Here is a 14,357-nt window from a genome sequence, read left to right as displayed (position 1 = left end):
CCTTGGGGCAGGGAGCGAGGATCCCACATGCCCTGCTGACAGGTAGGGTGTTAAATGGAGAACAGTCATGCAAACCCCACCACACACAAGGAACAGGGGCCTCGGGTGGACTAGGCCCACTGACCCCCATGGAATGGCTCCATCCCACAACCATGGAGCAAAAATCTCCTGGACCCTGGAGGGGCTCCCTGCCTGGACTCAGAGTGCTGGGATGAGATAGACTGTCTCCAGTCCCTTCCGACCAGGCACAGATCCTGTGGGAACCAATCTCCCCAAAAATACCCACCCAGGCCCCATCATGCATGAGGAGCCCTCAGTGTTACTGTGCCCATCCCAGAGCAAGAAGGAACAACATGAGGCTCGAGCTGCTGAGTGAAGCAGTATTTTATTGCAGAGAACAGCAAGCAGTTACCATACGTGGGGGCAGCCCCTACCTAGGAGATGGGACACAGCCAGAACCCAGAACCCACTGCAGAGGGAGAGATGAGTGCAGAGAGCAGAGACACCACGCAGAGCTGGGAGTGCCTGGTGGTGGAGCGGCGGGGATGGGGAGCCGCAGGGCCAAGCATGTTTCCTCAGATCTCGCAGATGAAGGGCAAGTGAGTATTACAGTCAAGAGCTCTCCACTGACCATCTGGCAAGAAGGGAAGATAGGTTAGTGCCGTCCTGGCATCACCTGGTCTCCCAGGCCTGAGCAACCCTGGACCCCTTGCCCCAGGCCCTGGTGCCCAACAGAGCCCAACAGAGCCCCAGGTCCAGCTGGTTCAGGCCCCTCTTCCCTGTAGAGCCCCAGATCCCAATGACCCAGACCCCACTGTACTCCAGATTGTCCTGCCCCAAATACCCCTGTTCCCCAAGGCCCCACATCCGCTTAACCCAAAACTCCACTGCCCCACAGTGCCCCAGCTGCCCCTGCCCCTGTCTTCAGTATCAGAAGTCCTGGTCCCCTGCCCCAGGCCCCCTATCTCCCCGTCCCTGTGCTCCTCACTGTTTCTACAGAGGGATGTGCAGCTCCTGCAGCGATGGGTGGGGTTCCCGCAGGCCCAGTGGGAGTAGTTCCAGGTGCTCCTGTCCATCCACCAGCTGACGACACGTCCATTCTGTAGAACACCAACACTGAGCTATATTGGCATACCTGTACCATGGCGGGCCCCACCCCCCCCCCAACTACCCTGCCACTACTGCCTAGGCCTTGATCTAACCCAGCGGTACGCAACTCCAGCGTGGGTGCCAGAGCGTGGTGTGCAAAAGCATTTTCCTTCACACATGTGCCTCGGAGCTGATGGCAGGGAAGGAGCTGGGGCTGTGTTAACCACAACAAGGATTGGGCCCCTTGTGGCTCTCCTGTCACCCACCCATGGCACGCCAACATCTAACAAATCAAGGTTGTGGCTGTTTCTGGCACCCTACCCAAAAGTGTTGCCGACCCCTGATCTAACCCAACCCTGCATGAGGCAGGGCAGGGGCTCTGGAAACCCTGAAGCTGGGTGGAGGACAATCCATAGCAGGGTCCATGTGGTAATAATGGCACCAGTCTCTTGCACAGCATGTACCCAGTCATCTCACAGCCTATGTTTGGGCTGGCTACACACAGGGGCCCTAAGGTGACACTGCACTCCCAGCCTCCAGACCTGGTGCAGACCTGGGCATGGGCTTGCTCTGACTGGGACTGTATTGATTCAGTCATCTTCTGTCCACCCATGCTAGCATGCCCTGAATCCCTCAGGGCCAGATCTGGCACCAGCTTGGGTGGCTCTGGCTACAGCCCCAAACCAATGGGCATGGAGCTATGGGGGCTTACCGAGACGGCGCACAGGCCTCCAATCCAGACCTGGCCACTGTTGGTATAGGTACGGGCCAAACCGAGCAGGTAGTTGTTCATCATGGCATTGTGGACGGAGACCAGGCAGCCCCTGTAGCAGTGTGCACATACATGCTGTGAGGAGAGAGACAGCAGAAACTGAGGTCCTGTGCTGGCACCAGGAGTCACCAAACCACCAGTGCCTTCATATGACACCTGCCAAGTGCATGGTCACACCCGCCACCCCGCAGAAAAACCTCCCACCTCTCAATCACCTGCAATTCCCCCTAGCTCCCACGCTCACACCCAGCAATTTCCAACATCCCACACAATGCCCCAACGGTTAGTCACACTGTCCAACCACACATCCTCACTTACTGCTCCCACAAGTACCCTGCGTTCCCCTTTTACTGCTTCCACACTCCTCTTCCCATCTGTATGCACTATCCACTAGCCTCCCAGACCCTCCCCTGCCCTGAGGCTCACACCCACCACCCTTGTGCACAACCCCCTGTTCCCATGTTCACACCCCAGTCCCATGCTCACACCCAGCACTCTGCATCTTCCACCTCCATCCAGCACCCACCACTGACCTGCCACAGGTACCATCTGCCTCCCACATGCTCGACCCACCAGCCCCTGGCCCTCGCAGCAGCCTGAAGTGCCATCTGCCAGCCTTCTCACCTGGGCTTGCAGGAAGGTCAGGCACCTATTCACTATTTGGTACCGACATGTCTTGCCCCCTTCCCCTGCCATCGTCACCGTGAAGCTCTCAGACTCCAGGGGGCATTGCGGGTCCAAGTCCCCGGTCTCCAGTGCTGTTTCCTCCCCAGAAATAGAGCTGTCCTGCTTAGCTGGCACCTCTAGCTCCTGGACCGCAGCTGGGCAAGAAGATACATCATTGGCCCTTCTAGCACCATGCGGTGCCCCAGGCCCCAAGCGAACCAGGGCAGGGGAGGAGAGAGGGCTCCAGAACCGCTCTGAGTGGGGTGGGGGCACAGCAGCAGTGGGTGAGGGATAGGCACCTTCCCTCCCTGTCCATATCTATGTCCCTGTGCTTCTCAGTGGGTCTCCCCACTCTCCAGTGGGGAGACCCACTGAGGAGCACAGGGGCACTTTCTACCATTCCCGTCAGTGTCTAGTGCTCCAGCCAGGGATTCAGATTGTCCATGTCCAAATACCCATGGGAATTGAGGGGGGAGGGTAAGGAGTCCAGCCTGTCACCAGCCCGACCCTGACATCATTAGATTGACTCACATTTTTTCAGATCTCAGACATCTCTCCCTTCCCCAAGCTTCAAGCTATTATTAGGGTCTCAGCATATGGGCCAGAGTCAGCAGGGGCTCATATTATGTGTCAGTGGAGGTGTGGGTGGGGGTGTAAGGCAGGTTATGACTCTGGTGTCTAAGATGGAACAGGACTGGAGTGTAGGGGCCAAGGTACCCCACTGTCTGTGACGGAGCAGAGCTGGGACCCAAACAGATCCAGGGACAGCGCAGCGGTGCGCTCGCACCCCCTCCTCCACTGTGTAGCACAATGAGATATCTGGAAGATATGGCAGCTGCTCCAGTTCCACATGGACCCAGATGCCTGGCTCTCATGTAGGAGCAATGGGCCAGGAGGTCACACCCAGAAGGCTCCAGGCAGGGAGCAGGCACAGGAAGTGGTGGGGGCCTACCTGCTGTCACCAGTGTCTTCAGCTGGCCCAGAACTGGGAGCAGCAGAGGACGTAGATGCATACCCCCTTACTTGGCCTCCTCCCTGCCTGGCCCTCTCATGTGCCTGGCTCAGAGGCTTCAGTCACACTTTGCCACCATCCATCTCTATGGTCTGAGCTCAGTTCCTGCTGCCCGAACTCTGCAGGGACCCAGACATCCCAGGCTGCAGGTAAATGGAGCCACCCACTTGTCTCCCAACTCCAGCCTGAGCACCACGCAGCGTCTGATAGAACAGCTGCAGCTGGATGCAGCTCTGGTGCAGATCAAGGTAGGGGTGGATGCTGGGAGCTGAGGCTTTACAGCCACTCCTGCAGCACCCCCTTTTCAAAATCCTAGACCTGCCTTTGGCTGGGGCTGTGGGGGCCAGGGGACCCCAGGGTGTGGGAGATGCAGGGATGGGGCTCTGAGGGTAGGAGGACCTCAGTGCCTGGCGTGAAGCAGGGTTGCGGCTGTGAGGATCAGGGACACTGGTGTCTGGCAGGGAAATGGGCTGGGGTTAGAGGGGAACGCTGGCTTGGGGGAGTGGAACCCAGCGTTTCCCATGCTGGCGCCTGTGCCTAAATCCACTGGGTCCCTGCAGGGGCTGCACATGGGGTTAACAGGATTCAGTTAGGGCTGAGGAAAAGGGAATAAGGGGTTTTCCCTGGGGTGGGGGAAGCATGTGGCAAGAGAACGGAGGAGAAAGGGACTTACAAAGCCTTCCAGCTGAGGCAGCGCCCACCAGGGCAAACACCAGGACCAAGAGCAGCTCCATTTCAGTCAGACCTAGGGGAGAGAGGCTGGGGATAAGAGGCAGAGTCAGCTCTGAGGCCTACACCCCCAGCTATCCAAACCCCCAGCTCCTCTGGACTGAGCCCTCCAGCTACCCCACCTGGACAGACCAAACCTGCTCTTGCTGATGGCAGCCGGCAGAGGTCTCTGCATGGATCAGTGCCCATGACTGCTCCAACAATTGGCTCCCTCCCCAACCCCCGCAGAAGGGTCCTTTCCCCGGGGCCCCCACCCAGAGGGGACGAGTGAGGGATGGGCAGGAGACCCAGGCCATGGCTGGGCTGTGGCCATGGAGGTCACCATTCACCTACTCTATAACATGAGCACAAGGGTGACCTGGGCACCCACTGCACATGCACAGAGGAGATGCGCCCTTGGCCTCTCCGACCCCCTGCCACAGGGTGTTAGGGGAAGACGCAGGGCAGACCGGGCAGCCCCCACGGCCCATGGCCTGGGAGGCTCTGTTCCCTGGTGCATCCGGCGCTGGCTGTTGCAAGTCATCCCCTCCCCACACAAGATGCAGGAGGCCCTAGGGAGCCCCCATCTTTCACCTGCCTGGCCGTGCTGAGAATCCAGATCCTCTGCAGCCTCTGGTGGGTGGCTGTAGCCTGCCCTGCCCCTTATATGGGGCTGGAGGAGGAAGCTGGGATGGCTTGCAATATTCCCCCCGCCCCCACAAGGCTCCAACCACTCAGCTGCCCCACAGTGCTCCCATCACAGGAAGATGCTTTCACATGCACCATTTTGGGGGTTGGGTACTGCCCCCGCCTCAACCCTAGAAGCAGAGATAGAAGGGGGCATGGGGCAGAACTGGTGGGCACTGGCAGAGCTGTAGGGAAGCTCAGGCCGCAGCTGGCAGGTGGCTGCATGTCTAGTGAGGGTACTGTCAGATCTGTGGGAGGAAGTCAAGATTAGGGTCTTGGACTGAGTGGCACTGGGAGGGCTGAGCTGGCAGGGAGCTGCAGGCTGGGAGTGATGGGCATCAGAAGGACTGTAAAGGGAGCATTGGGTCATGAAGGGCTGTGTGGGTCCCAGGGGTCAAAGGGAAAGTGTCACCTGGCTTGGCCCAGCTTTCAGGGCAGCAGTAGGAGTCCTTCAGCAAGAATCTAGGGCAAGGGCAGCTGGGAGCTCCTGGAAGGCCGTGGCGATGCATAGGGATTACACAGGGGTGCACGTGTACCCCCTGAGAGCGCTGGTGCACCCCCTGACAGGCCGCACTCACCGCTTAGGTGACGGACAGGGGGGACAGGTGGGAGTACCAGTGCCCTCCCTGCAACTGCTGCCCGGGGAGTGGGAGTGTCGGATGTGGCGCCGCAGCCGCTTCCTGGTCAGCATGATCGGCAATGGGGGGACCACCGGCAGGGGGGGCACCACCCCCAAGTTGGTGAGACTGGCCGCTGGGCCCCCCTGCCCCTGGTTCACTGACTGGTCGCTGGGGGAGCATGTGCCCCCCCTGACTAAGGTGGCACCAGTCGGCCATGCTGGAAGGCATACTGGGAGAGTGGAGCTGGTATCTCTAACCCCTGGTCTACTTTGGCACATGTGGGACCTGGACAAGGGGGACTGTGCAGAAGGGGGTGTGGTTACAGCCATGTGTCAGGAGTGAGGGACACTATCAGGACGAAGAGTCTGCCGTGAGGGGTTTTGCTGTTATGTTTAACTGTGCTGAAGCCCCTGTTGCCCCATCCTGACCCAGCCATCGCCTCCCCTTGCTGGGCTGCACAGGTTTGGCACCTCAGTGGCAGGTAAGATCCTTTTGCTGTTTCAGAGCCAGTTTCTCAAGGCAGATTTCACACAGCAACAGCTGCACAGGGACCCCCATGCTTCAGATGTCCCAATAACCCGTGGGCTCTTTCATCCCCTGAAGAGCTGTGAGCTGCGCTTGAATGCAGCCATGTGTCAGGAGTGAGGGACTCTATCAGGACCAAGAGTCTGCCGTGAGGGGTTTTGCTGTCATGTTTAACTGTGCTGAAGCCCCTGTTGCCCCATCCTGGCCCAGCCATCGCCTCCCCTTGCTGGGCTGCACAAGTTTGGCACCTCAGTGGCAGATAAGATCCCTTTGCTGTTTCAGGGCCAGTTTATTCATGTTCAGTCTCCCCTTGTAACTCAAATTCACAGCCTTGGGTTTTCCTGGATCCTCTGCTGCACTTGGATCTTCAGGTGGTAGCATGGCCTGGAGAACTTTTAACCCACTTCATGTGATGAAGAGGCGGGGACCTTTTTTTTTTTGGTTCTGGCCACCATCATCCATGGCTTCACAGCCTAAAGGCTACACTACTATAATGAACCCTGGGTGGAGTTGCGTGCGATGACTATTCAGAAGCTGCAGCTGGAAGAGAATGCAGCAGCCTGTCTTCTGACAGGGATGGGTCACCCAAAGCACAGAGCCCCAGTGCTCCAGTTTCTGCTCTGGTCCTGATAGATTCATAGACATTAGGGCTGGAAGGGACCTCGGAAGATCATCGAGTCCAGCCCCCTGCCCCAGGGGCAGGCAGTCAGCAGGGATCATAGGATCTCAGCAAGATAAACATCCAAATGTCTCTTGGAGGCGTTCAATGTAGGTGCTTGAACCACCTCTGGCGGCAGGCTATTCTAAACCTTGGGGGCTTCAGTAAAGAAGTTCTTCCTTATGTCCAGCCTGAAACGGTCATGGAGGAGTTTCTGACTGTTCGACCTTGTCATCCCTGATGAACAGACGTTCCCCCAGAACCTGGTGAGCACCCATAAGAGCACTGGTGCACCCCCTGACAGGCCGCACTCACAGCTTAGGTGACGGACAGGGGGGACAGGTGGGAGTACCAGTGCCCTCCCTGCGACTGCTGCCCGGGGAGTGGGAGTGTCGGATGTGGCGCCGCAGCCGCTTCCTGGTCAGCATGATCGGCAATGGGGGGACCACTCCCCAGTTGGTGAGACTGGCCGCTAGGCCCCCCTGCTCCTGGTTCACTGACTGGTCACTGGGGGAGCACATGCCCCCCCTGACTAAGGTGGCACCAGTCGCCCATGCTGGAAGGCATACTGGGAGAGTGGAGCTGGTATCTCTAACCCCTGGCCTACTTTGGCACATGTGGGACCCTGCCCAAGGGGACTGTGCAGATGGGGGTGTGGTTACAGCTTTTCTTCCAGTCCAGAGCAAGGCATTTGGGCCAGAGCAGCTGCGGACATGGCCTACTGATGACTGGAGAGCCATGGTGAGATCCACAAAAATGATTAGATATCTGGGAAACATGATTTATGAATACAGACTGAAAGAATTGGGATTATTTAGGGTGGAGAAGAGAAGGCTGAAGTGAGATTTCATAATAGTCTTCAGACACCTGAAGGGTGATTATATGGAAGGTGGAGACAGACTGTTTTCTGTGGCCACAGGGGACAAGACAAGGAGCAGTGGTCTTAACTTGCAGCAAGTGAAAATTAGGCTGGAGAGTTGGAAGAACTGTCTCTCTTTGAGCGTGGTGGTTAAGCAGTGGAACAAGCTGCTCAGAGAGGTGCTGCAATCTTCAACTCTGGATGTTTTTAGGAGCAGATTAGAATGTTTGTCAGGGATGCCTTGGGCAGGGGGCTGGACTAAATGTGACCTCCTGAGATCTGTCCCAGCCCTGCTTTACTATGATACTATAAAATTGTCTTACGTGGGCATCTTCCCCACCGACTCCAGGGCACCATGGGTCAGGAGAGCCTGGGGTAGGATAATTCCAGGCCCCCAGTCATGGGTCTCCCAGACCCCAAGCCCTGGAAACTGTTATATCCTCCCTGCAGGAAACAGCCCACTCCAGAAGGAGACCCTGGAGAGAGAGACTGATTCAGAGGCTGGGCCTGTGCACCAACAGAGGCAGGACACGAGGCCAGATGGACCTGGCTTTGTTCCTGTCAGGGCCTTCCCTGGCTCTCAGCATCCCCAGCTGCTTCATCCCAGAAGGGTGCTGTGGGTCGGGAGTTAGAGAAACTGGGAGAACTTGTGGGAAGAGCTGTGAGCTGCGCTTGAATGCAGCCATGTGTCAGGAGTGAGGGACTCTATCAGGACCAAGAGTCTGCCGTGAAGGGTTTTGCTGTCATGTTTAACTGTGCTGAAGCCCCTGTTGCCCCATCCTGGCCCAGCCATCGCCTCCCCTTGCTGGGCTGCACAGGTTTGGCACCTCAGTGGCAGATAAGATCCCTTTGCTGTTTCAGGGCCAGTTTCTCAAGGCAGATTTCACACAGCAATGGCTGCACAGGGACCCCCATGCTTCCGATGTCCCAATAACCTGTGGGCTCTTTCATCACTACCGAAAGAGCTTATCAACCTTCCCCCAAGTAATGGGGCAATGGCCACCAAACCCTGGAGCCATGGACACCTCGAGTGCCTGGGACAGGTCTACCCCCACCACTGGTATTCCCTGGGGTGCGGGGCTTTCCCAACTCCCGTTGCAGCAATCAAGGTGCTGCCCAGGAGGGCTGGGATGAGAGACAAGGGAACTGCTTCCTGGGGTGCCTTCTGCCACCAGCACCCTGTGGCTACTTACATGGGAATACTGCTGCCCTTTTGGGGTACCAGCACGATGCCCTGTTGGGCGTGTCCAGACGAGAACGCACATGCTTCTTGCAGCATCTCAAAGCCCTTTCAGACCCTGCAAGAGGCACGTGCAAGACCAAAAAAACATTCCCCACGCTGCAGATTTGCAACACGGGGGCAAAACGAGATCCCTGGATATCCAGGGGTCAAAAAATACCCTGGGCGAATAAAGCAGGGCCCGTGGCCTGTGGCAACGAAGGCTCAGGTCCTCCACAGAGCCAGCCAGAGCATCTGTGTGACTGGCCCTGGCCCCACTACTGAAGCGCACCGCCTGCCCGTGCAAGGCAAGCAGCAGTGCAGGCTGTAGGGAGCTGGACCCGGAATCCATGCCAGTAAGTAGGGGTGGCTGGAGGAGGGGAAGGAGGTTATGTGGGGACCCCCGCTGACCCCTTCCCTCCCACTCTGTAAGCTTGGCCCCATCCCCCACTGGCTCCTGCTGCCCACCCCGCATCACTGCCCCACCTGGCCCCATCCCCGCCAGCTGCCCCCACTCCCTGTCCCCGGCCCCAGCATCCTGGCACTTAAAAAAAAAAGCCCCCCAAAAATAAAGACCTGCACTCATCAGCAGTAGCAGCAGCCCTTGGAGCCTGGCAGAGCCCCCCGATGCAGCACGGGGCAGCAGGAGGCAGCGGGGATCAGCCCCAGCGACCTGGCACCCACACCGCTACTGTCAGATCCCTTGGGTGCTGTGTGCCTCAGCAGGGTGCTGTGTGGTGCCCCGTGCTGACAGCTCAGGTCCACTTTGGCTGCACAGGGGGCTCTGCCATGAGGCCCCTACAGCTGGTGAATGTGGGCCTGAATGCCACCCCTCCTGAGCAGCCCCCCATAGTCCCCCCCATGATCCACCACACCTACTCACACACCCCATGTCCCCCCACATCCCTCCACAGCCACCCACATCCCTCCACCCCACTTCCTAACCCCGTCCTGCAAATCCCACATCCCCCCAGCACACACCCTGCATGCCCAGCTGCCAGACAGGATGAGACTTACTGGCAGGAGCTGTGGCTGCAGGCCCACCTGTCCCCACATCCTGGTGAGTGAAGGGGTCACAGGGAGCACTAACTGCTCTATAGTAAGAAAACCATAGGCAAAGAGCAAAACATATAGATATTTAGAAATCATTTTATTATGATGATAGAGACACTGGTAGGCTTCCAGATTGCTTCAACACTCTAGATATATCAATAAAACATTGCCCAATGGATCGCCGTCTGTTTCTGTCTCTCTCACTCTCTCTCTCCATCATAGTGGCCTTTATTTTTAATTGTGGAGGAACTTGGATTTCAGGGTATTTTACAGAATGACTTTGGGATTTTTTTCTCAGGGATTTTTCAGTTCTCAAACAGGGACCACCAGAATTCCTGCTAGGGAAGCCAGTAGCAGGACCCGGCAGATGAGCCTGTTCAGAGCTGGCACCTTGGAGCCAGCTGGAGGTGGCTGACCTCCTGGCCAATTAGGGCCAAGAGGACATGCTTTGACAGTTCAAAGCAGGCCTCCACACCGGGAACATCCTCTGGGCAATAGCTGCCCAGATGGCCAGACAGGGGCACACATGGCAGTAGTGCCACACAAAGACCAACTCTGCAGCCACAGCCCACTGGCAGCTGGCACAGAGGGGCAGATGCCTCTACTGGCTCTGCCGTCCCCATCCAGGTATGGCTGGCATGCAGCCTTGGGGCACATGCTGTCGCAAGTGGCAGCAGGTCACAGCCAGGCAGCAGCCCCCACTGCCTTACGGCCACAGTGGGTAGAGGGTGCAAGTAACTCTCAGGGCTCTCTTCAGCAGTTCAGCTGGCACAAGGGGTAGTGTCCCCAGGTACCAATTGACCCGGCGCCAAAAGCTCCTGAGAGCGAGTAGCCCTGAGCTACTTCCCAGGGCAGCTTTTTGTACTGATGGCGCCAGGAGAGGGTGGCTTTTTACATTGCTGGGCCCAGCACAGGTGCTGGCCCCAGGCTCTAGCTCACCGGGCCGCAGATCCAGGAGGAGCCAGGCAGGGCTATTTTGCCCCAACTGGCACAACTTGCACCACACCAAAGTGCATGTCTGGTACATGTGCTGAGGCAAAAAGCCCCTGCTCAAATTTGTTCCGCTTCCATTTCAACTTCTGAAAGCACAAGTGCCTGCATGGGTGGACGCGCCGTTGTGGCTTTTCAGGAGCTCCCCAGCCCTGTCCCCAAACAGTTTATCTGCCAACAGCCAGATGTCCCTACATGCAGACAGTATGAAAATGCCTCTCTGCAGGTCAAACACCAGAACCCATCCATGCTCCTCTCAGCCTTAGTCACTCCCTGCCAGATCACGAGGACACTTCTGGGCCCAGCAAGCAAGGCTGATCTTCAGGCACCAACCCGTCATTCCCCCATCAGCCACTGAAACATCAGGAGCAAATAAACCACTCCCCTACCCACCACAAGATCCTCTGGACCAAACGCTACCCCCTCCCCAAAACAACGTGGAACCTCGGGCTCAGACTTTATACCCCCGATCAGCCACCACACAGTTCTTGGGCCCCGATATTCATGTCTCCAACTACCATCAACTCAGACTCCAACAGATGACCACCTGAACATCTATGCAGTCCCTAGACTCTGTAGTCCACCCTGCAAAACCATGGGTGCTTGGGTGGAAACAGTCACAGAACTCCATCTACCATGAAACCTCCTGGGTAATGATGGGCTCAGGGAGGCAGGAGAAGGAAGGAAGGGCAGAGAGAGGGATGAGCCTCTCACAGGGGTGGTGCAGGCACCTGGTAGAGAACAGCAGAGGTGTAAGTGGCCACTGCTACAGTGCCCTGAGCAGTACTGTGTGCACCTCCGCACCCTGCACCTTCCCTGCTCCAGCTCCAGCAGTGGGAAAAGCAGAGAAATGCTGGCAGCACGAGGTGCAAGAGCAGCCGGGAGCAGGGAGAGCAGCTGCATTCACTGCTGCTGGGGCAGAAGTCACCTCTTTTTTTGGTGCAGACATGCTTGTCAAGTGACCAAAAAACACCAGGACTCCTAGTTCAAACTAGCAATTTGCATGAAATGTGAGGTGCATGACCATGCTGGGGTCCTGAAGGTCCGTGCAAGAGTGGGCAGGCAGGGTGCTGTGGAGGAAAGGAGGGCCTGCCAGATATGGCAGTCAGGGACTGGCTCTGACATGATCCTGCCTGGGGAAAGCAGGAGGCCTCTTGGGCCAAACGCAGGGCCTGGAAAGGAGAGAAAAAGGGAGTGGGCAAGAAAGGCTGGTCCCAGGTCTCTCAGGGGCCCAGACACGAGCAAATGCCAGTAATGAGGGGAGCCGTGCCCCAGGCACTCAGAGGGCTCCTGGCCCCAGGGTCTGGTGGCCGTTGCCCAGGTGCTCAGGGCAGGGTGATAAGCACTGTGGGCAGTGGTGATAGAGCTGGCAAGTTATCAGGATGTTCCAGTAATCGGGGTGCCTGCACAGTTGCTGCTGTGTAATAGCTGCGTTGTGAAAGCAGCCCTGAGCCGGGCGGGGAGGTCTTATCTGCCACAGAGGTGCCAAGCCAGTGCCAAGAGAGAGAGCCAAGGCCAGAGCTGGACCAAGTTGGGGACCTGGGACTGTGCATGCAGACATAATAGCGAGGCCCCTTGGACTAGGCCCTCCGCCCTGCTAGTGCCCCTCAGTCCTAACCCACGGCCCAGCTGCCAGTCCAATCCTGCCAGCCCAACTGGGAGGATACAGCAGTCCCCAGGAAGCAGGGCCTGGCAGGGGGAGAGGGGCTGTGCCGGGGCCTCTAGAATTGTCCCATCCCGAATTACATCAGCCTTGGAGGGGCAGCGTCAGCTTCCTAGCCCCCACCCGGCAGTACAGAGGCAACAGTGACCTGGCGCCAATAGGTGAGACCCATAGCTGGGGGAATTTGACTATGGCTCCTTCGGATTAAATGGGTAAGATGCTTAGGTCAGGTAAAGCAGCATTGGTCTATTGAATGCTTGCCCATAAGTAGTGGAAGTGACCTAAGTAATATAACCTCAACCTAGCAGCCTGAGACACAGTCACCCACCCACTTCACAGAGACATTTCTGAGCCCCCACAGGCACATGGTAAGAGTGGCTGGCCCACTTTATGACTGGCGGTATTGAGGATTGGGAGATTGAGGACTGGGATTATTCATGTTCAGCCTCCCCTTGTAACTCAAATTCACAGCCTTGGGTTTTTCTGGATCCTCTGCTGCACTTGGATCTTCAGATGGCAGCAGTGTCCTGGTGAACTTTTAACCCACTTCATGTGATGAAAAGGCAGTGAACTTTTTATTTTGTTTTGATTGTGGCCACCATCATCCATGGATTCACAACCTGAAGGCTACACTACTATAATGAACTCTGGGTGGAGTTGCGCGCAATGACTATTCAGAAGCTGCAGCTGGAAGGGAATGCAGCAGCCTGTCTTCTGACAGGGATAGGTCACCCAAAGCACAGAGCTCCAGTGTCTGCTCTGGTCCCAATAGCTTTCTCGCCAAAGTCAAGGTGCTGGTTTTGATTGATAAGGCCCAAACTAGCCTGGGTCCTACATACCTGAGGGACCACCTTCTTCTTTATGTTCTGTCTAGATCCCTAAGGTCAGCGGGGAGCAACTCCCTGCAAGTACTTCTGGGCACCTACACACGAGCGCCGAGGCTGCTCCGATGCACTGGAATTCCAGCATGTTGGAGCAGACCCGATTAATCAAGTCTGCCAGAGCATAGCCATTGCCACGCTCCAGCAGCCTCCTGAGTCTCGGTTATCAACGTCCCCATGCCCGAATAAGCTTTAGTTCAAGCACCCCACTGCCATTTTCAAGCACGGAGACACTGGTACAGGAGATGCGGAGGTGCTTTAATGAGAAGGGCTCTTGGACCACTCTAATTAAAGTGTCTCCCCACCCCCCGCACCTCCCGAGCACATGTAAAAGCGCCCTCTGTGCCAAGTTTGCTTTGTGGGAGCGCTGCAAGGTAGTTCTCAGTAGATATTCCTCAGCATTGGAGCTCCCTCTCCCCTGAGGCCCACCAGACCCTGAGATTGGACATCTTCTGGAAGGTCTGTAGGCCCCTTTTATTTGGACAGGTTTTTCACAGCCAGGGTTAAGTTCTGGTACATTGTTTGGGGAGTTTCTATCATTACGTTCTGTTTTACCTTAAATATCTTACCTACTCCATCTTTCTTATTGTAAGCCGCCTTGAGCCTTTAGGGGAGAGCAGCATATACATTTAATCAATAGATATAAACTTGTAGAAAATTAGGGTTGAAAGAGAACTCAGGAGGTCATCTAATCCACCAACCTGCTCAAAACAGGACTAGCCTCAACTACATCAGTGCAGCCCAGGATTTGTCTCACTGCGTCTTATACACTTCTAAGGATGAAGATTCCACATCTCTCTGGGTAAACCTCCTAGTGTGAAAGTTTTTCCTCATACGTAACCTAAACTTCCCTTGCTGCAACTTGAGACTATGCTTCTTGTTCTCTCATCTGCCACTGCTGAGAACAGTCTAGCTCCATCCTCTTTGGATCCCGCCCCATCAGGTAGTTGAAGGC

At 56.7% G+C, this 14,357-nt stretch overlaps 1 protein-coding gene across 4 annotated transcripts in view; it reads right to left on the bottom strand.

Annotated features, from left to right (window-relative positions):
* Positions 1-366: 366 nt before the first annotated feature.
* LOC102381927 (bone marrow proteoglycan) overlaps positions 367-14,357 on the bottom strand; it is a 28,595-nt gene continuing 14,604 nt past the window's right edge. For 2 of the 4 annotated variants that reach the window (XM_025216875.1, XM_025216874.1), the window contains exons 2-6: positions 4,213-4,284; positions 2,486-2,682; positions 1,802-1,936; positions 989-1,100; positions 367-634 (exon numbers count right to left, since the gene is read on the bottom strand). In XM_025216875.1, coding sequence (XP_025072660.1) covers positions 576-634; positions 989-1,100; positions 1,802-1,936; positions 2,486-2,682; positions 4,213-4,273 — 564 coding nt within the window. In that variant the 5' untranslated portion in view covers positions 4,274-4,284 and the 3' untranslated portion in view covers positions 367-575. Of the gene's footprint in view, positions 635-988; positions 1,101-1,801; positions 1,937-2,485; positions 2,683-4,212; positions 4,299-4,845; positions 4,870-14,357 lie in introns of those variants that run through there. The other 2 variants (XM_025216877.1, XM_025216876.1) reach the window with 2 other exon arrangements.

The sequence above is a fragment of the Alligator sinensis genome, unplaced genomic scaffold (genome assembly GCF_000455745.1).
Source record: "Alligator sinensis unplaced genomic scaffold, ASM45574v1 scaffold639_1, whole genome shotgun sequence".
NCBI classification, from domain to species: domain Eukaryota; kingdom Metazoa; phylum Chordata; order Crocodylia; family Alligatoridae; genus Alligator; species Alligator sinensis.
The sequence above is the reverse complement of the archived record's forward strand: the minus strand, read 5'-3'. Positions and strand labels throughout refer to the sequence as shown.